Genomic DNA, 20763 nt, shown 5'->3' on the forward strand with positions numbered 1-20763 from the left:
TTAAGTGGTGTTTATGCCTTGTTAAACAGAGTTTCTGAATTGATATTTAAATTGGGTAAGCTTACTGGAACCAGAATACAGGGTTTTTGAGTCCTGAGTTGCTGGCATGATAAAATGAGTTAGTACCTAGAAAATCCATCAGTACTCAAACCACAAACAATACTCAGTAAAGGTTTACTCTTATTATCCTTCTGAAAGAAAGATTTCTTAAGGTACTCTAAAATTTGGTGTGGTAAGTTTAAATTATCCTTCTTAGTATGAATCATATCTTTGGCTGCAGAAATACTCATATGTTCGATTATAAACTGCTTTCCCCAACTCTACTTAGAGTGTTATGAAAGAGAAAGCATTTGCACTGTGATAACTTTCTAAAATTGCAAAAATTCTAAATCCTAAAACATATATGTTCCTAAAAGTTTTGGATGAGGAATTGTGGATCTGTATTTAATTTGATGGTACAGAGAAACAAAATCACTCATACACTCTCAGTGAGATTATAAATTAGTACTTTTTTGTGAGTTGGTAAGGTAGAAATCTGGTAATATATGTCAAAAACAATAAAAGGATGCATGCCCTTTGATCCAAAATTCCACATCTAGGAATTTTTCAATACTATATTATAGAAAAATGATAAAAGATTTACATTTTAGTAGGTCCAATACAGATGACACATGACAGGTAAAAATTGGAAAGTTCCAAATATTCAATAATAGAAAAATGATGAATTACACAGCTTCTAACCATGCTGCCGACTACTGTTGCCGCCTTAAAAATGATATTGTGCGGTAACACACATTCACATTGAATGACATCCTTGATATTCTGTTAAGTAGAAATATAAGGCTATAAAAGTAATATGCACTGTATGTGGTAATTTCTTTTAAAAGTATTTGCACACATATGCATAGAAAATTATTTGAAGGATATTCACCAAAATATTAACAGCGGTTATTTCTGGGTGGCAGGATCGCAGGTAATTCCAGTTTTCTTTTGATAACTGTGCTTTGTCTACAGTGATATGTATTATTGCTATAATAATAAAACTTTTTAAATTTCACTGAAATATATTTAAACTTGTCAATATATCTTAGGTTTCAATTTCTATATATGTAAAAATTCATATCTATCAAGAAAAATACAGTATTCTTCATATTTGTAGGAGTTAATAATTATAAAACCTTGGTGTATTTGGAAAACAATATTATGAAGCAAAGCCTAGTTTTCAGACAGCATGTTTTTGCCTGTAATAGGATTTATAGTATTGTTGATTTTTTTTAATGTGTGTATGTGTGAATTAAAATTAGCTATGGAGAATTGAAAATGTGAACTATATTATCAAGGAAAGCATGTTCACAATTTTATACCTTATTTTTAAAATATGCCCAGAGAGTGTATTGGCAGCATTCAAATTCTGACCCATGTGGAGTAACAGCCAGCCTACCATCTCAAATAGTGGGATATCAATTGAGAATTTATAATGTCTTTGTTTCAGTCATCAGAAACAATTTGCTATTCTCAGAAATATATTTTGAAAATGTGGTCTTTGTCCTGAAATGCTCCTTTAGCAATACAAATAAATAAGAGAACCATATGCACTTTCAGGAAAGCGATTTGCCTTCTATATTGCACTAAATGGTGACAACGTGATGACATGCCATCCTACTGTTTGGCATGAGACAAATGTCTAGACCCAGCAGTGTATCTGCAGAGAAGAGAGCTCTGTGTTTTAACTGCCAATGTTCAAGTCAGTGCATCTTATAGTTTCTATAATATGTTCTGAAATTTGTTGCTGACTCTGAATGCTTTGTTCCACTTTAGTAGACCATTTCTGCCTTCCATGAACAGTTAAATTATATTACTTTTTATTAGAAATTGTGATATCTGTTCTTTATTTACTGAAAGAAATAACTCTTTATTTTTCAGAGCTTCCATATGGCTGGGAAAAAATCGATGATCCCATTTATGGCACTTATTATGTTGAGTAAGTCTCTAAGTGTGATATTAACTTGTTATTAATATGTTGTGAAATTATGTTAGTATTTTATTTATTGAGCATGTGTGGCTAACAGCCCCTTCATTTCCCTTTCATCTTACTTTGAAGTATCCACCAAGACTAGCAGCACTAGCTAGCTGTTTCTTTCCTCTCCAGCTGGCTAATTTGTCATTCCTTTCCTTTGACTCAACGATTCTAAAACACCAATTGAAAAAGTGTGTTTCACACTGTCCTCTAAATGAGTGATAATTAAAGATATCAAAGTAAATGCCTTTCATTTTGCAATCAAAATGTTGGGAGCTGACTGGTTGTGCAAACGAGATGTTCTATTAAAACAGATTTCAAAGTCAATTAAATGAATCAGACATTTTTTAGTTGAAAAATAAAATAAGATTTAGATTTTTTTTCTTTTTTGGGACCTCATTCCAAATCAACAGTATTCTTTCGGTACATTGGACTTTTATGTTACCTATTGGAGGTTACGTTGCAATAATTTGTCATGGTGTGAATTTCCCCCCATGCATCCTTTTATTCAGAACAAATGCACTCACTATTCAGGGTTAAATTATATACACATATTTTTCCTGGGAAATCAAGTAATATTCATAATTTTCAAAAGTTAAATATGTGATTTATTTTTCTAGAACTCTCTCTTCAAACAGACGATTGTTTTTCATTCCTATCTATTGTATGATGTTCCTAAAGTTATTTGGGTGAATAACAAAGCCTACATATTCCTTATGGGAAACACTACCCAAGAAATCCAGAGGTTGAAAAACAAAAGACTTTCACATTGTTCATCAAGATCCTACTTTGTTTTTTCCAACCACATTCTGTTTAATAATTACAGATGGTCAAGAGTTACAGGTTGGCTTTAGTGCTAAATTGTTTTTGTAACAATATTCAAAAATGGTTACTGAGCTTTTATTAGGTGTCATGCCCTTCTTGGCACTGGAAATGTACAGATAAGTAAAATCTGTGTGCTCTCTGCCCTTGAGTGTCTCCCTCAGGAGCACTTGTCATAACTACTTTCACCCATGATTTTCGTTTGGAAAAGCCCCAATTTTGGCTCCACAGTCATTTCCAGATTCACAGTCAAGGTGAATTCAGCTCATTTTCCACATGCAATCTTCTAGCATAGTATCTAATATATGGTGTCACACGGACACTGAACAAATACAAAAAAAAAGTAAGATAAATACATAGAAATACATACAGGTATCTCTAACTGCAAAAATAAAGGGACATCATTTATAAATAGCTATAAGGCCTCTGTGTCCCACTAGATTGCTGATGAATTAAAGTACCTATATGTTTTAAATAACATAGTTACAGTCCCTACATAAATATAACACTATATATTTCAAACAAATGCTAGCTTGTCTTAATTGACTGAATCAAACTGTACTGTGTCTAAGCCTACTACATCAGATATTCAAGGAAATTCCATGTAAGGAAAGAGAACTGAGTGTGAGGCATATCAGATCTTATCTTTAGTATATTTTCTCACAAAATCATTGAAAAAGAACCACTCCTTAGTCCATATGTTGGCAAAATCCATAAAAACCCAGATAGCAAATATTTGGGGTGGAGGATGACACGGCCTCTGTTATAACTGCTTAGTTCTGCTGTTGTAGCTTGAAAGCAACCATCAGCAACATCAGCTACGTTCCAATAAAACTTTATTTACAAAAACCGGCAGCTGGTCAAATCTTGCCTGCAGGTCATAGTTTGCTGGCCCCTGCCCTATTTTAATTCTTCAGATTGTTTTTTCATATCTTCAGCTCCTTTCAAGCTAACTTCCAGTGCAGGAGAGGATTTAACTAAAACCTTTCTTCTCTGTCCTAATCATCTAACAGAGAGGCAAGACACCCCTATGTTAGAAAGCTATGCTTCATCCCTTCTTGATAATTGAGATGTGTGTTCTGCAAGTGAAGATCTGCTGCTGGTAGATCCTTTATAATTAATTATGATATTGGACACTGGCTGTAACCCTAAACGAAAATTTTTCTTATCTTTATACTTCAAATTTGTGTGTGTGTGTGTGTGTGTGTGTGTGTGTGTGTGTTTGCCTACATTATACTTCTGTGTACATTTCTCCACTTCATTTTCCATGTAACACAGCCATAGTTAGAGAATTATATAGAATGTAGTCAGTCATGTATTCTATAATTAGATCAGGCTGACATGTTTTAATAGTTTTAGATTTTAAGTGATTGGAAGGTTGTATATACAGGTCACAGTGCGTCAAAATAGTTTAATTTCCTTCCTGTTACATTCAGTTCTATTATTTGTCATGGTCTTGTCCCCATTACATGATTTTATAGAGTTGACCAGTGTCAGTAATTAGGTGTGTGGGTGCAGCAGGCCACACAGAAAACTGAGACAAATAAACGGATAATTCAAACTTAAAGACAATGTTAAGTAGAATATCATCCCAATATTTATTGGAAACATCCTCTTGAAAAGCTTCATAAACATAACTAAAGCACCTGTTATTGTATATGATGTATACATTACTTGAAATAGGGGATATCTTCAATCATCCCAAGAAAACTTGTCAAATATTTTAATTGGAATACACTTATTTACATGGTTTGTTTTAATTCTGTATCTCATCTCTATTGCACTATTATTTTCACAAGGTATATATTGGTTCTGAATAGTAGCCTTCTTTATGGAAACTATAAGAATACATATGTAAACATAGAGGTTATTCATCACTTTCAGTATGTAGAGTGTTTTTGTTGGAAGTAGAAAGTCAACTAATTTCTTACCATAAAAGATTAGTAAATGTCCAGTCTAAGTTAAGTTGCTATCTCAACATTTTCAGTATATGTATTATAAATATAAAATAAAAACTGTCTAGGTTAAGATTCCATTCATAATTATAGTGATAGCATTAATATCTTAAGGAATTATATTTTTAATTGGTAATATTAATATTTAGTTAATATAACAAAGCAATATCTTTTTTGTTAATATATAGTCAAGAAAATGTTGATTTACTAATGCTATTAATGATAGTGAGCAATGGATTCTCTGTACAGCTATCATTCTTATGTTTAATTACACACCCATTCATACCATTGGAGGTACTCTTTACAAGATATGAAAAAGAGTCCACCTTCCAACCCAGTAGCAAAAAAAGCTTACGTGCATGGACACAAGAGGTCCAATTTAGCAGTTAGCACCTCTCTTCAGATAGACCAACAACTGGGAACAGAAGTTGCAGGTTGGGCTCTGTGTCATCAGATTGAAGTCAGTGTAATGTCTCTAGCACAGTTGCATAAACACACATTTTCCTCTCAGCCACAGACAAGCAAATAGGAATTGCAGCAATCAATAGCAGAAGAGAATTTACACAGCTAGAAGATGAGAAACCTGGATTGAGCAAGCTTTGACCACTATAACTGACTTTACCCTACTATGCCACTGTTCTGTGGCAAATTCAATTCTAAGATTGTAGGTTTAACATATTCAAGAACCAGAAAAGTCATAATCATGTCATGGAAATTGTTAACCCTTATTGAGTGCTTAGTATGTGCCATTAACTGGGCTCAGTGCTTAACAGTTTCTATCACATTTATAATTCTCTCTATAGTGATAATGAGCTAAATTGTCTTAAGTTTACAGATGAGGAAACCCTGGCTAAAGACATTAAGTAACTTATCCAGAACCACACATTATTGAGATGAGGGGCTGAAATTTGGACCCAGGCAGTTTGACTGCAGAGCCCAGACTCCAAACTGTTACCCAAAATGCCTGCTATAAATTTCGCATTTATGACCCATAATGGTCTGAACGAGCCTTTGGGACCCATCCCTGGAGAAGAATGAGGGATTCCTCAAGAACGTCTCCTCCCTGGCCTCCCTGTCATACCATTCTACAGCAGGATGCCCAACAATGTGAGGTCATGCTGCATGCAGGGCCTCATGAGACAGGCTGCTGACCCAGGCATTCTGAGCCACCAGCTCCATTACCCACCACTTTGGAGTAGGCCTGGACAACATGGCCACCGAGAGCAAGATGTGAAAGAAAGGGAATCCTTATTGTTTGGACCTTAACATAGAAATGTTGGCCCTCATTTGGATTAGTAGAGGCAACACACAGCTATTTTAGAAAACAATGGGCCCTACTCAACATCTTTTTAAATTTTATCTGTTGTCTGTGCAAACAGACCAAGTTCTGACTATATAGCAGCAGAAAGAACTTAGCCCAATTTTTCCTGACAGACACCAAATCCGTGATGGTGCAGCACTTAGCACTACGTATTAAGAAGTCCTAAAATTGCTAACTAGGAATGTAACTGTCACTGTTCATAAAGATAGGAAAATTTTTTAATAACAATGTGCAAAATGGAGAGTTGAACAGCTGTGACTTTTGTACAAATGTGGTTCTCTCTCCTCTTTAGTGAAATTATGTCTGCTGGGTACATTTTGGTTTCAATGGCAGTTACACAATTTGCTTAACTACCTGCTAGTCCAGAAGACACGATTTGCTGGGACAGCTTTCATGCAAAGCTGCCTTCTCTGGCAGAGACAGAGAAGCAAACCATATAACTGTAGTTAAAATGATAGTGGAGACTGGCAGATGTGATTTTCATGTAAAGGTTTTACAAGTTTTTCATGTGATGTCACACATCTGCTACTATAAAACATTATTTGTATGCAATTCCAGAAAGTATGAAAAATACTGCATAATATCTTCAATGTAACATTTAATGTAAATGGAAAATTGCATTCATTTCATGGTTAGTGGTGAGTATCCATCATGATGTAGCAAGTTGGGAAGTGGTTAGAGAGAACTTGAACTCATTATCTTGTCTTAACAATGCTTCATGGCTTTGAGTAGCTTTCTAAATTTTCTAGGAAAAAAGTTCCTAACTTTAAAGTTTATAAAAAGTCAGTAAACATATGAAACATTTCCAATTAGAAATAAACATAAAAGAATACCCTTTTAAAATCTCACTAAGGAAAGCTCTAAATCTTATAAACAGCATTTGGACACATCAATTAGTATCACTTAGTGGCCAAAAGTATGGGCTGCAGAGTTGCACAGTGTGCTAGCCCTGTAGCTCACCAGCTGTGAGATCTTGGGTAGGCAGATTATAGAGAAGGAGGAGGGAGGAGGAGGAGGAAAAGACGAGAAAGAAATGAGGAAGGGGAGGGGAGGGGAGGAACGCTTATTGTGCACTTAGTACATGCCAAGTATTATTCTAAGTGATTTACGTGTACTAGCTGATTTAATCTTTCCAGAAACTCTAGAAAGTCTATTTTATTATCCCTGTTTTATAGGTAAGGAAACTGAGCTATAGATATTTTTGTAAGTACTATATAATAGAGCCAGAATTCGAACCTAAGCAGTCTTATGCCAGAGTTGGTATTTAGCACTTAACATAGGTATGTTCAGTAAGTGTTCAATAAATGTTAGTAATTTTTAATCTTGTATATACCAATAATATGTAGAAAGCTTCTCCTTTTGGCATTACTTGCTTTTTCAATACTTTCATGATTACAGTAGACTTCAAAAAGTGAACAATTCTAAGAGAAACTTTGATTTGGAAAGAAACATCTAATCCCATGTCCAGAGTATGCCACAATGAATAAAAACAGTGTTTATTCAGAATTATTATTATTATTATTATTATTATTATTATTATTATTATTATTTTCGAGACGGAGTCTCGGTCTGTCGCCCAGGCTGGAAGGCAGTGGCACGATCTCAGCTCACCGCAAGCTCCGCCTCCCGGGTTCGCACCATTCTCCTGACTCAGCCTCCAGAGTAGCTGGGATTACAGGCGCCCGCCACCGCGCCCGGCTGATTTTTTGTATTTTTAGTAGAGATGGGGTTTCACCGTGTTAGCCAGGATGGTCTCGATCTCCTGACCTCGTGATCCACCCACCTCGGCCTCCCAAAGTGCTGGGATTACAGGCATGAGCCACCGCGCCCGGCCTCTTCAGAATTATTAACAATTCCATAGCTGCAGAAAGTGGCTTCCAAACGGGTTGAGCCTTCAGTCATTCATAAGGAGGTTATTTTGTCATAATTATCTAGAATATGTATCATCTCATATAGCTGGGAATTTGTTATAATAATAGTAGAAATACTAATGTGTAAGGCATTATTTTAACTTCTACTTTTAAGTTTTATTTTAATGTGCTTTTACATCCATCATCCCAGATGACAGTCACAACATGTACAAAGGAGAAGATCAAATCTCTAAGGAGTTAACTGAGTTTTCTAAGGGAATATGACTGATAAGGTCGAAGCGATGCTGATGCCATTTAGAACAAAAAAAAAAGCCTCTCAGTAGAGTAGCTATATTTTTATGTTAATAAGTTTGTTCAATTTTTATACTTTACAACATATTTTCCTCTATTCAACAAGCATAAATCAGTAAATTCCACTTTATAGTTGAACAAAAGGAACAAGGATATCAAAACAAATATTGAGTGTCCTACTTCTAACTGAACTAGAGCTAGTTTTCTTATTAATTATTTGACCTTAACTTATGACTGGTTTAACGTTTAATGTCCTTCTAGCTGACTCAGGCTGATTTCATAATTTGGGGCATCATTTCTCCTAGCCTGGATAAAACCAGTCATCAGGCCTCATGAGACATGAGTCCCTAAGATTCCCAGCAGTAAGTTAGGGGGTCTTCTAGCTCCACACACATGCTCTTCATACTACGTTAACTTTTCTGATAGTTCATAGTTGATAATTCCCACTTACCTCCCCCACCCTCTGTACTACTCACTCATAAAAACTTCAACTGGCTCTTGATTTACTTTCCTAATACTTCTTTTCAAGTACCGTTTTAAGTTTCAGAGTCCCTCAAACTTACTTACTTACTTACTTATTTGTTGAGATAGAGTTTCGCTCTGTCTCCCAGACTGGAGTGCAGTGGTGCAATCTTGGCTTACTGCAAACTCCGCCTCCCAGGTTCAAGTGATTCTCATGCCTCAGCCTCCCGAGTAGCTGAGACTACATGTGTGCGCTACCACACTCAGCTAATTTTTGTATTTTTAGTGGAGGTGGGGTTTCACCATGTTGGCCAGGCTGGTCTCAAACTCCTGACCTCAAGGGATCCACCCGCCTCAGCCTCCCAAAGTGTTGGGATTACAGACATGAGCCACCGAACCCAGCCCCTTCAAATGTTTTTATACCACGATCCTTTCACATGAAAAGATGTCTCCCGTCCAGTCTCTCTTCTCACCACTACCATCCAGGCAAGATCTGGAGTTGCTTCATCTCCCTGTTCCTCAAGTTACAGAGGTCGTTTTTCCTGCTGTGAGACACTTCAACATTGCTGGCTCATTCTAACAGGATCGACATTTGCTCTGTATCCTAGTCATACTCCCCGACCCTTAAATGTCTTTCCAACTGAACAGATGAAAACTTGACTCTGTAATTAAATACACTTCTATTAGCGACGCTTACATTTTATCAACAACCTTACTTAACAAATCTTCTGGTTCCACATAGAGAATGTTTAAGGCACCCAGAAGTTCAAATTGGTTTAATTGCAGATGGACTTTTACAAATAACAATGAATTATTCACCTTGATGTCAGTTATGCATATAAATGTTATACTTTACAAACAATTTTTATAACTCTAAAACATTATTTTCTTTGTCCTAAAGCCAATAATAAAAAGCAAAGGAACTATTCCTCTCGCACCAACATTTCTTTGAGAATATATTTGTAAATAAAGATAACTGCAACACAAACACATTTTGTGGGGGAGAGGGGGGTTGTGTTTGTCTTCAAGCTTTTTTTTTTTTTTTGAGATAGAGTCTCACTCTGTCACCCAGGCTGGAGTGCAGTGGCACAATCTTGGCTCACTGCAACCTCCGCTTTCCAGGTTCAAGCAGTTCTCTGCCTCATCCTCCCAAGTAGCTGGGATTACAGGCACCTGCCACCACACCCGGCTAATTTTTGTATTTTTAGTAGAAACGGGGTTTCACCATCTTGGCCGGGCTGGTCTTGAACTCCTGACCTCGTGATCCACCCGCCTCTGCCTCCCAAAGTGCTAGGATTACAGGAGTGAGCCACCACACCTGGCCCAAGCATTTTTTATGAATCTAACAAATCAGGCTCTTGTTTAGGCACTTCTGGAGAAGCTAAGCATAGACAAACAGCACAATGGCACACAGGGTAGTACAGAAGCAGGGAAACTTCCTGGCAGAAGGTAACAGTGTGCAGTATACAGACCCTGACCCCTTGACATCCCAGGAAGAGAGGGCAGGAATGCTCACAGCTGGAGACACCATGTTCTCTGCTGCCAAAGAAGGACCATGCTCCTTCCTTCTACTCCATCATTTTTATAGGACCATGAGAACTCGAGAATGGCCTTGTGAAGGCGGGGAAGACAGTCTGAACTTGGGGAATTGTTGATTGAGAGAGTTGCAGACAACCTTTGGAGCTGGATGTGAGCTGCGCGAGAAGTGCTGTCCCTCCTGCTGGAAGAGGGGACCCCTGTCCCAGGTAGCTCATTGCTAGGCAACTCAGAAAACACTGCTAGCATCTTTCATTGGACAATCCTGTTTGCCACTCACCAAGGCAGTGTTCTATGACACGTGGATGATGATTATTCTATTATTTGTGAAACAGTTAGCTCATATAGCTTATTAGTTTTCCTCTCTCGAGATTAAACATGTTCTGCTTCTTGTGCGTGAACTGCAGATTGTCTCATGCTAACAATCTGTATCATTACATACTTTGGAATCGTATCTTAGACTAAGTTCTAAAGTTAGCACATAAAGTGAAAATGGCTGAGTCGAAATTACCCTAACATTTCCTCAAGATCCTATCCTGTTGGTGACTGGCATATTAAAACAACACTGCCACTTTTTTTCCTTTGGTGTTGAAAAATAATTCTTTCTGGAATTAAAGTAGTTGGCTGGCATTTGCGTCTTCTAGATCTTTAATAGATACATAACTGGGATCACATTCAGCCCAAAGAGATGCCGACAATGTCAAAGGTATGAAGGAACTTAGTCAAACTGAGGAAGTCAAACCAAAGCAGACTGATATTATTCTTTGGGCATCCTATAATTGAATAATAAAACAGAAGATGGTTTACCCTAACTGGGTAAATTGTATTACTACCTCATCCCCACATGAGAACTATAATTCATATCTTTATCAATATGCAGGGAATGTTTTTCAAAATTCCTTTTGTGTGTCATAAATCACAATGTTAGTAATAGCTTATGTTTTTTCCATCCACAATTTTGAATTTACCGGTTAGTGCAAAATTACATTTAACCTCTCTGGCTTTTATCTGTTAAATGAATGGTTTGGATTAGGTGATTGCTAAGATCTCTTTTAACTCACTGCCACTTTATGTTAACAAGAATAAATTTGGCCTTTTTTCTGTAAGCCTCTGTATTTTCTCATTACAGTTGCTGATCAAAGAATACTTAAATTTTTTAAAGGATTTTCCTTCCATTTCTACTTTTTGTTTGGTTGGACAGTAACATATATTACCATTCTTTTATTTTAATGATTTTAACAATCCCATCATGTGAGTGTTATGGAAAGAAGGCCTCTCGGAAGGGTGAATTATTATCATGGATTCTTTTTACCAAGCTATAGAAAATAAATATGAATATGCTTGATATCCAAAGACATGAGGGCTGATAATAAGATTGACATTAAAAGGGCATTTCTAAAGATAAAGGATAAGTTTATGAACAAAAAAGGTGGATAAGAACTATTTTTTTCTTTGAAAGTAATTTATTTGATTCTGATCACAAAATACAGGGAAGGAGCAAGGGCGACCCCTGCCACCTCTTGGTCACACATCTTCCTAGTGTAAGCTTCTCTATAATATCCTTTGAATAACAGTAAGATCATGCTGTCCCTAAGCACTTTTTCATATTATAACAGCCACAGAGTATAGTATATGAGAAGGTGGGAGTTAAAAAGAGATGCCCCTTTCACAAGGCAGGTCTCCCTCCAATTAATGTTCCAGGTCCCTTTTGCCAATATTAAAACCAAAGTAACTGGTTGCTCTGTTGGTTTTCTAAAACTCTGTCCTGAACAAGTAGGCCATAGACAAATTATGCCTGTACAAATCTTAGAGCTGTTTAAAATAACCTTATAGAAAGGCAGTGCCTAAGACCCTTCTCTTGCCTCCAGCTCAAGTCCCAGGCTGCCTGTGGCACCTATATTGCCGCCCCTGGATCCCCCACATCCCAGGGCGGTGATGCAGGAAGGGTAGGGTCCCCCATATCCCAAGGTCGCAATGGCAGAAGGGTAGGCCAGGCCAAGCATGAGGAATAAACAGTCTTTACTGGTCTCAAACAGGGAGTCCCTGGGTCTTAGGACCTCTGTGTATTTGTCATTTGTCTTCTCCACATTCTTTGTGGCCTGTTTCTGCAGCCGCATGAGCTGCTTTTTCTTCCTGTAGGGCATCTTGGCCTTCTCTTTCCTCTTCTCCCCCAGGGTGGCTGTCACTACCTGGTATTTCCAGCCAACCTCGTGAGCCAGGCACCCCAAGGAGGCAAACTTTATTGTAGGCTTCAGTCGTACAACCTAAAGGGCAGCAGGAACCACCTTGTCATAGGGCAGTGAGATCCCATAAAACACCATAAGGTGGTCCAGGGCAGTCTGGCCCCGCTTGGTTCTGCAGGGCCACCAAAAGATGCACTGGGGGCCCAGGAATGGCAGGGTGGGGGGGCCTTGGGAAGGGTTGGTGCTCATCTGCTTGCAGAAGAAGGCCAGATACTTTAATTTGTTTCTCCAGAAATTGCCAGAAATGTTGATGCCTTTGTGGTGCTCAACGACCACTTTCCTTCCCAGCAGAACCCACTTGGCCAAGGCGGCCACCAGGTGGCCCACAAGATGGCCTTGGCCACTGAGCACCAGGTTCTGTCTATCTGCTGTCTTCAGCAGCCACCTGGGGGAAAAAATAGATAGATAGATATAGGTAGTTCTCTCTGTCCGTATATGTGTGTGTGTATATATATATATATATATATATATGTATATATACATTTTTTTTTTTTGAGGCAAAGTCTCGCTCCGTCGCCCAGGCTGGAGTGCAGTGGCGCAATCACTGCTCACTGCAGCCTCGACTTCCCAGGATCACGCCCAGCCCAGAGATATATTTTTAACTTCTGTCAAAGCTGAACACATTTGAAAGGAAACCTGTTTTTCTTTTTTTTTTAACAATAAAAAAGACATCATTAAACATTTTATTACTACTGTTTATCAGATGATTTCATATTTAATTAGATAAGATTATATTACATAGACTGAGTTAATTGTATAATAAAAATGGGTGAATCATAAAAACTTTTATCATCAAATTTCACATTTAAGTTTAATACAGTTAAGCCAAACTACAATTGTAAAGAAAAGAAATTCTATTCTGTGTTTGAGAAGGTTAACTGGATCTACTAAAGGCAAAAGAAAAAAAAAGTCTCTTTGTTGTGCTAATAAAATTAGTTTTGCATAAATTTAGTCTCAAACTTATCATAAGGTAACAAATCTCCGAAAGCTTATTAAGCACTACTTGTTGAGTTTGTTGTCATGTAAAGATCTTAATTCAACTTTCCACTAAGCACAACACTCACCTATGGAGGCTGACAGGGCCCCTCCATTCTATTATTCTTACTTCACTTTCTCCAGTTTTGATTGGGCATCAAAATAATGTGAATAATATTTTCAGATAAATAAAATGACAGGAATAGTTGTCTTTCTTTTTCGCTAGTGTTGCTTAGTAATTTATTTTGGGGCACTGACCTCATATGTAAATTTTATCTCCAAGGGGGTCTTATTTAGTAACTATTAATCAACCCAGAGAAAAAAATATTAATAGCTACCATTATTAAGCACTTGATATGTCTTAGGCATTTTGTAAAACTCATTTAATCACCACCACAATGCTTAATGGGAGATACTATTACTGCTATTTTACAAACAGAGAAAATGAAACTTAGAGAAGCCAGGCCATCAAGCTAGTAGGTGATAAAAATATTGTTGCAGCCCAGGACAAGAATTAAGAGACTTCACACTGTCCATATTTAAGTTGCACTTGACTCCCAGGCCCTGAATATTCCAAGAATGTCAAAATCAAATTTATACAGTGTTTCATCTGTAAACATTTTCATATATTTTATCTTGTTTGCTCCTCAAAACAGTCCTATGAAATGAGTAGAATATTTACAGATGAGGCAGTTGCAGTTCAGAAACATTATGGGAATTTCTCAAAGATAGTGAGTGGTTGACAAAATCTTCAATAGTAACTTAAACCCAAAATGCTGGTTTGGTCTGAAAGATGGAAGAGAAGGACCACTCAGACTCATTGGAAGTGGCTTTCACTTTGGTGAATCGCAGTGAGATTGAGGATACCAAGAGTCAAGTGGCACCTCCCTGCCTTTGTTTGTGTCCAAGGTTTGGTGGTGAATATAGCACAGGTGGGGTGAGAAGTACACCCCTTACAGGTGACTTTTATGTGGGTATTTGGGAAGAGTTCCCACCAGCACTCAAGGTTCCACCCTGTTACATAAAAAATTCCTTGCTAAGTGATACGTTTCCATGTCCTTTTATAAAATCTTTCAATTGACAAATAATAAGTATACATATTCATGGAGTATATAGTGATGTTTTGATACTTATAAAGTGTAGTGATCAGATGAGGGTAATTAGCATATCCATCATCTCATTTATAATTTATTTGTGTTGGGAACATTCAATATCCTCCATCTAGCTGTTTGAGACTACATATTATTGTAAATTATAGTCATGCTACAGTGGTGTAGAACACCAGAACTTACTCCTCCTATCTAGCTGTAAGTCTGCATCCTTTAACAACTCCCTCCATTTCTTCTTCGATCACTGGCCCTCAGAAGAACTGAACCTGGCCTACAACATACAGCATTCTTTTATAAGTTTGAGATGAGACATACATAGTTTTGTTATTGTTGACTACCTCCATTCTCCCTCACATAGAACTGTAATCTTATTCATGAATATTAGCACAGAATCACCTTATTATCATTATCATAATTGCCAGAGACATGACCCACACTCAACTTCCAGAGTCAGTAAGGGCAAAGAGTTCAAGAAATTGATGTTAGGACTTGCCCTAAGGGAAGCTGAAAGACAACCCTTGGAACGGATCCTTCTGGTTTGAAAGCAATGTTACACAAAGCCAGGTCTCCTGACTCCTCATTCATGCCCTCATTACCATTTCATTTCTCACTTTCTCCAATATGTAAAACGCATACACACACACATTTTCTGGTAAAACATGTTCAGTCACTGTTTCTATGCATGTGATCACTGAGTTCTTTAAAAAATATATTTAATATATCAAAATCTGTATTTTCACATTTTTGTCTTCAGACAAAACATTGTAATTTACAATGTTTTTGAAGTTTCCAATTTCATAATGAAAACTGATAGAAATTGAGAATCACCTGGCTGAAGTGTATTGCAGATTACCAGATATAGCCCATGTCTGTACATACATAAGTAATTTCACCATAAAAGTTAAGTGTATATTTGAAGCAGAATCACATAACTCAATGTTCTTGGATGTTGGCACTACACGGAGCTAGGCTTTGTTTGTGCATCTGCCGCTTAATGTAAGATCTGCAGAAAATGGTTTACCCTCTCGGAAGAGCAAGTGAATTAAAAGCATGCAACCTGTTTCACTGAGGGTCAGCATATAGTATTTGCTAGGTGAATATTAGCTCCCATCCCACTCTGCCATCCACTATCTTCCCTTTAGTCTCTCCTTCGTTTTTTTACAAGGCTGACATTCATTCTTCATGCAACTGTTTCTTTCAACAAACTGTGGTATCTATTAAACAGAATTTAAATCTGAATTGGAATTAACTTTAAAAGTGCACAAATGGAATTTTCTTCAGAAATATCCAACATCACACCTTTCCTGTTCTTTATTAAGAGCTTCAGAATGAAAAACACAAACTCAGCCCACTGTGGGGATATAAATCTGTATTATGGAAAAGAACAAACAAGTTATTTGAAAATACATCCCCCATTACAGTTACATGAAACTATCATCTCATTTGTGCAAAGCTTTGATCTTCTAGTAATGGCATAATTTTAGACATAGTGTGTTAATTATATAAAACTCTGTCACAATACCTATCCCCAATAAACCAATCTATTAAAAACAACACTGAAGCAACTGATTGCCACCTTTCTCTGTTCTTGGGGCTGCTGAACCTTTATCCTCTATTCCCACTACTTTTTCTCCATACCTCTTCTATCTTCCCAGAGTCCTTACCTAACAGAACTGTAGCCTCCTGCTCATTCCTAGACCTTGCAGTCACATTTAGTGGCAAGGTATTGAAAGATTCTATGCAGATTCTAGGTATCCAGCAATATATCCTTTTCTCCCTAAAACTCGTCAAAAGTATTTTTTTCTTAATTTTTTGTGTTTTCTAATCCGTCTTGCATCACATTCTAGCATATAAAAGGAATTGCTATATATTTGATTTCCTCCTGCTCTATGTGGTCATAAAGACTCAGTAGTCAAGAATAATACTTTTCAGTATTTTTCTTATCTCTGAATATTGGTCTTGGAAACCTGGAATTTGGGTATTATATGGAATTGGAGTTATTTTCATGGCCTGGTGACTTTCAGAATCTGCCACAGCCTTGTCCCCAGTCTTGTCAATTTCCCCTCACTAGCATTCTTCTCCTGATTCCCTCCTTCCTGGATAATCCCAGACATCAGTGATGTTGCCTTTGCCATTGCCCGGTATTCTGAGTGTCCTTGGTAATTCTCTGACTCTCTTTAGAGTCAAGCTCCAAAGGATTCCTGCATCCATGTCTGTGTATGCTTATCATTATGTATGAATGCATATTTTTGGAGTTCAATTAAGTTATATTGTGACTGTACATTTTAGCAACTCATAAGTAATTTATTAAGAAATAGCAATCCAGTTCAACACAGAGTATGTTACAAGTCAGACTATTCTCACCCTTCCTTGTACACAGAAATGGCTATTTCCCTGGATGACTTTTTCATACTCATGGAACATCTCTAATTCAACCTCACACCCCAGGTGAAAACAATACCTAGGACACTGAAGGTAGCCAGGAAATGATGCAGAAATGCTTCGGAATTCTAGGGAGAACCACAGCTTTCCTACTTGGTCGATGTGTGGTGAAGCTCACTTTATAATGCTCCCAAGTTCAGGAATAAGGTACATCATCCAAGATGGAGACTTTAAAAGCTGCAGTTCCATTAGACTAAGGTCACAATAGAAGTAGGGAGATCTTCAGACTAAATGAAACTCCATACCATGACTCAGAACTGTCCTTCCAGTCTTGTAGCTTCCATCCGCTCCCCTACGCCTCTTGCTCCCACATTGCCACCCATACACAACCACATGCATGTCTGTGTGCACTAGCCTTGTACTCTAGGTAGGCAGAATTGAATATTACTGAGCACCTCTATATCTACTACGCTTTTCCTAAAATGCCCCCTTCTCCATCCAGCAAAATACTTTCATCCTTCTACAATCTGTTTACATGTCTCTTCCTTTGTGAAGCTTTCCCTGAGCCATCAGACTAAGTTTTCTTTTCTCCCTCTGAGTATTTACGTCATGCATACAAATTTCAGCACTTTTTGCCTTGTGTTATATTTTCCTGGCCACTTCTAGAATGAGTAACTCAACTTATGCAAGACTATCCCTGTTTGAAAACTGAAAGCCCCACATCCCAGGAAACTCCTTACTCCCAGGCAAACTGAAATGGTTGGTCACCCAACTTGTGTGTCTCCCCCACTGGAGTATGAGCCTCCTGGAGGAAAGGATTTTGTCATGTTCACCTTTGTGTCCTTAGTGCCCAGAATACTGAGGAATCAATGGAATTATATATGAGACGTAAAGGGCTTAAACTACTTAGTCAGATTGTCAGACACCAGTAGGAGAGGACTTATTAGTCTTGTCTCTAATACAGAAAGATCTTGAAATAGTGTAGTCTTTTAGTTTTCCTTTAGCTAAATCCTATTCTATGAACTTAGAATTCACTACTTTCACTCAATCTAGAAGCAAAAGGTTAGAAATACCTTTGATAACAATGATCTCCTCCTGCACTCAGCAATAGCATTTTAGAGAGATGCTTTATGGGAGTGAAAAGGGATCGATAGAAAACAACATTTTTTAATGTATGCGTAGTGGCTCTGAATTTTTTGAAATTGAATCTATGTACCTTGTAGGTCCTGGGTGCTTCATGACATGATTGACAGTGCACACAGCCATGTCTGCTAGGAGTTAATTCGAAGTTTTCCATGGAATTGGTGAAGAGTAATGGCTTAGTGATGAATCTTCCTTTATATATAAAATACACATTACAGGTTAATGTCTTAACTAAATAACTTAGCATTACCACCAAGGGAGGGAAGAGATCTCATTTATGTGAAAATTTGCATTTTGAGAAGCTCAACCTAGTGTGGCGTAGAGGACAGATTCAGCTGTAAGAGTTTCAGTGCCAATATGTGGATATTCTTCTCAGTTGGCCATGATTCCACCTCCCAGCTGGATACTATATCCCCAACATAGACACCCTCATGTCCAGGAAGAGCAGGAGAAATTAACATGTGAATGACTCAGTCTTCCCATTCACATTCACAAAGCAAACTGACATTCCCCCAGGTACAGTAGGGAATAATGAATGGACATTTATAGAAGGAAAATTATCACTTAAGTGTTAGAATTGAGAAGAAATCTTTCAAGAGGCAGGATTCAACTATTCTGTTTTTAAAAAATGCTCCAAGTAAAATAGATTCCATTTTTCCATTTATTCAAAGCTCATATTTTATAATAACATATTTAAAACATTAGGCTTTAATCTAGTACTTCCAAAATTCAGCATTTCAAAGCCCTGTAAGGCATACATTGTATTATGTAACCTTGTTTTGCATCATAATTCTTTTTTGTCTCTGTTTTCTCTCCCCTGCTAGACTATGTGCCTGATTCATCTTTGTCCCTCCCCTACCAACCATAGTGTCTAGTCAAGAGACTTTGGGAAATAAATATTTGATGAATGATTATAGTTAGCGTTGACTGAGTACTTACATCCAGGCACTGTTCTTAAGTAGTTTACCCATTTTAACACATTTAATATGCACAACAACTCTATAAGGTGAATATTATTTTTATCTGACTTTACAGGTGAAAAATTCTGAAGCAAAAAAAAAAAGGGTAAATGATGTGCTCACAGTTACATACCTAGGATGTGCGGGGGCTTGGATGTGAGCAACATGACTACAGAGACTAAGCTCATAATTATACTATCCTGTCTTCTTTGAAGAGGGTTGGCTCCAGAAGATCCTTATAGGGTTATTTTCATCCCATAGTTTCCAAAGCATGAAGTTGTTTTTATTCCATTTATTCAAACATGACAGTAGAGAAAAGATTATGAAGTCTTCCCAAGGTTCATATTAAAATGAATAAAATATAGTCAGGGAGGGTGCAATGTCTGTGTTTGCCTGCTAGTTCAGCTGTAGTCTAGGGGTTCAGATGGGAGTTGGTAACAGTGCAGAGATGGATAATTGGAATTGGGGTTAGAGAAAGCCTAGGGATTCCAAGCAACGATGAAATCCACACTAGGTTCATTCAGGAAGCCCAAAAGAAGCCAGTTTGCATTGTGGTCATCCTGAGCCACAACGCCAGCCCCAAGCCAGTCCTCTCACTCCCTCTCTCAATGCTGAGTTGCTGCTTCTCTAATGCTCCCACATTTCATCCCTAATATAGTGCTTTTCCTTATTCACACTTTTCTGTTGTAACGCAAGCTGAGACTACAGACACTTGTGCCACCATGCCTGGCTAATTTTTATACTTTTAGTAGAGACGGGATTTTGCCGTGTTGCCCAGGCTAGTCTCAAACTCCTATGCTCAGGCAATCTGCCCACCTAAGCTTCCCAAAGTGCTAGGGTTACAGAAATGTGTCACCATGCCCTGCCCACAATGTGTATTTTACAGGAGAGTGAAGCTAGAAAACAGTGAGATATATCCTTTTTCCTGCCTGCCTTGCTCCATTCATGTATTTCTTCAGTAAATATTTGAGCACTATGTACCTCATGTCTTGGATAATTAGCACAGACACCTTGGATACCTTGGAAACATTTTATCTGTGATACAGTCTCCACTGAAAAGCTGCTCCCTTCTCTCTTCCACATTGATTATTTCTAAATGTTAACTGAAGTCAAGATAGTGGGATAGTAACCTGCAGGTGCAAAGGTGTCATTCACAACTATGCACTAAAATAGCCTGTCTCCAAAAACCCCAGGAGAAGCAAGGTGGGTTGTGAACAGGCTGAGATATAGATATACAGGGATCATTGGTGGTGAGGGTTGGTGGATAGCTTTGATAACCTTCAGCAAACCTGTCCTGTGCATACTGATGGGCTCAGTATGTAAGACTTTCCTCCTAATTCCTCCCTTCCCTCTCCACAATGAAGAAAATGGCAGGCAAACAGGACCCAGACCAGGGACCACCTTTGGCAGCATGGCCTCTAATCAGCTGCAAATATTTCCTTCCCTCAGTGCTTGTCTGAAACTTCTGAGGGCAGAAGTCCTCTTCAGGAGCAAAGTTGCATTTCCTAATCCTCCCTGAGGCCACATACAGAAAAAGAGGCTTCTGCATAAATCTTATCAGGCAATATACTCCTTATGCAACACCTCTTCACACATTCTTAGCTTCTAACTCAGGGGATCACAGCCCTAGCTGCACACTAGAGACACCTGGGAAGCTTTCTTTCATCTAAAAAATGC

The 20763-nt window shown here is 37.8% G+C and overlaps 1 protein-coding gene and 1 pseudogene across 4 annotated transcripts in view; one reads left to right on the forward strand and one right to left on the reverse strand.

Annotated features, from left to right (window-relative positions):
- MAGI2 (membrane associated guanylate kinase, WW and PDZ domain containing 2) overlaps positions 1–20763 on the forward strand; it is a 1485052-nt gene that overhangs the window by 1120750 nt on the left and 343539 nt on the right. For all 4 annotated transcript variants that reach the window (XM_054494395.2, XM_054494398.2, XM_054494397.2 and 1 more), the window contains exon 7: positions 1924–1981. In XM_054494395.2, the coding sequence (XP_054350370.1) occupies positions 1924–1981 (58 nt within the window). The remainder of the gene's footprint in view (positions 1–1923; positions 1982–20763) is intronic.
- Positions 12120–18250, reverse strand: LOC129040781 (large ribosomal subunit protein uL13-like; annotated as a pseudogene).

The sequence above is a fragment of the Pongo pygmaeus genome, chromosome 6 (assembly GCF_028885625.2).
Source record: "Pongo pygmaeus isolate AG05252 chromosome 6, NHGRI_mPonPyg2-v2.0_pri, whole genome shotgun sequence".
Taxonomy (NCBI): Eukaryota; Metazoa; Chordata; class Mammalia; order Primates; family Hominidae; genus Pongo; species Pongo pygmaeus.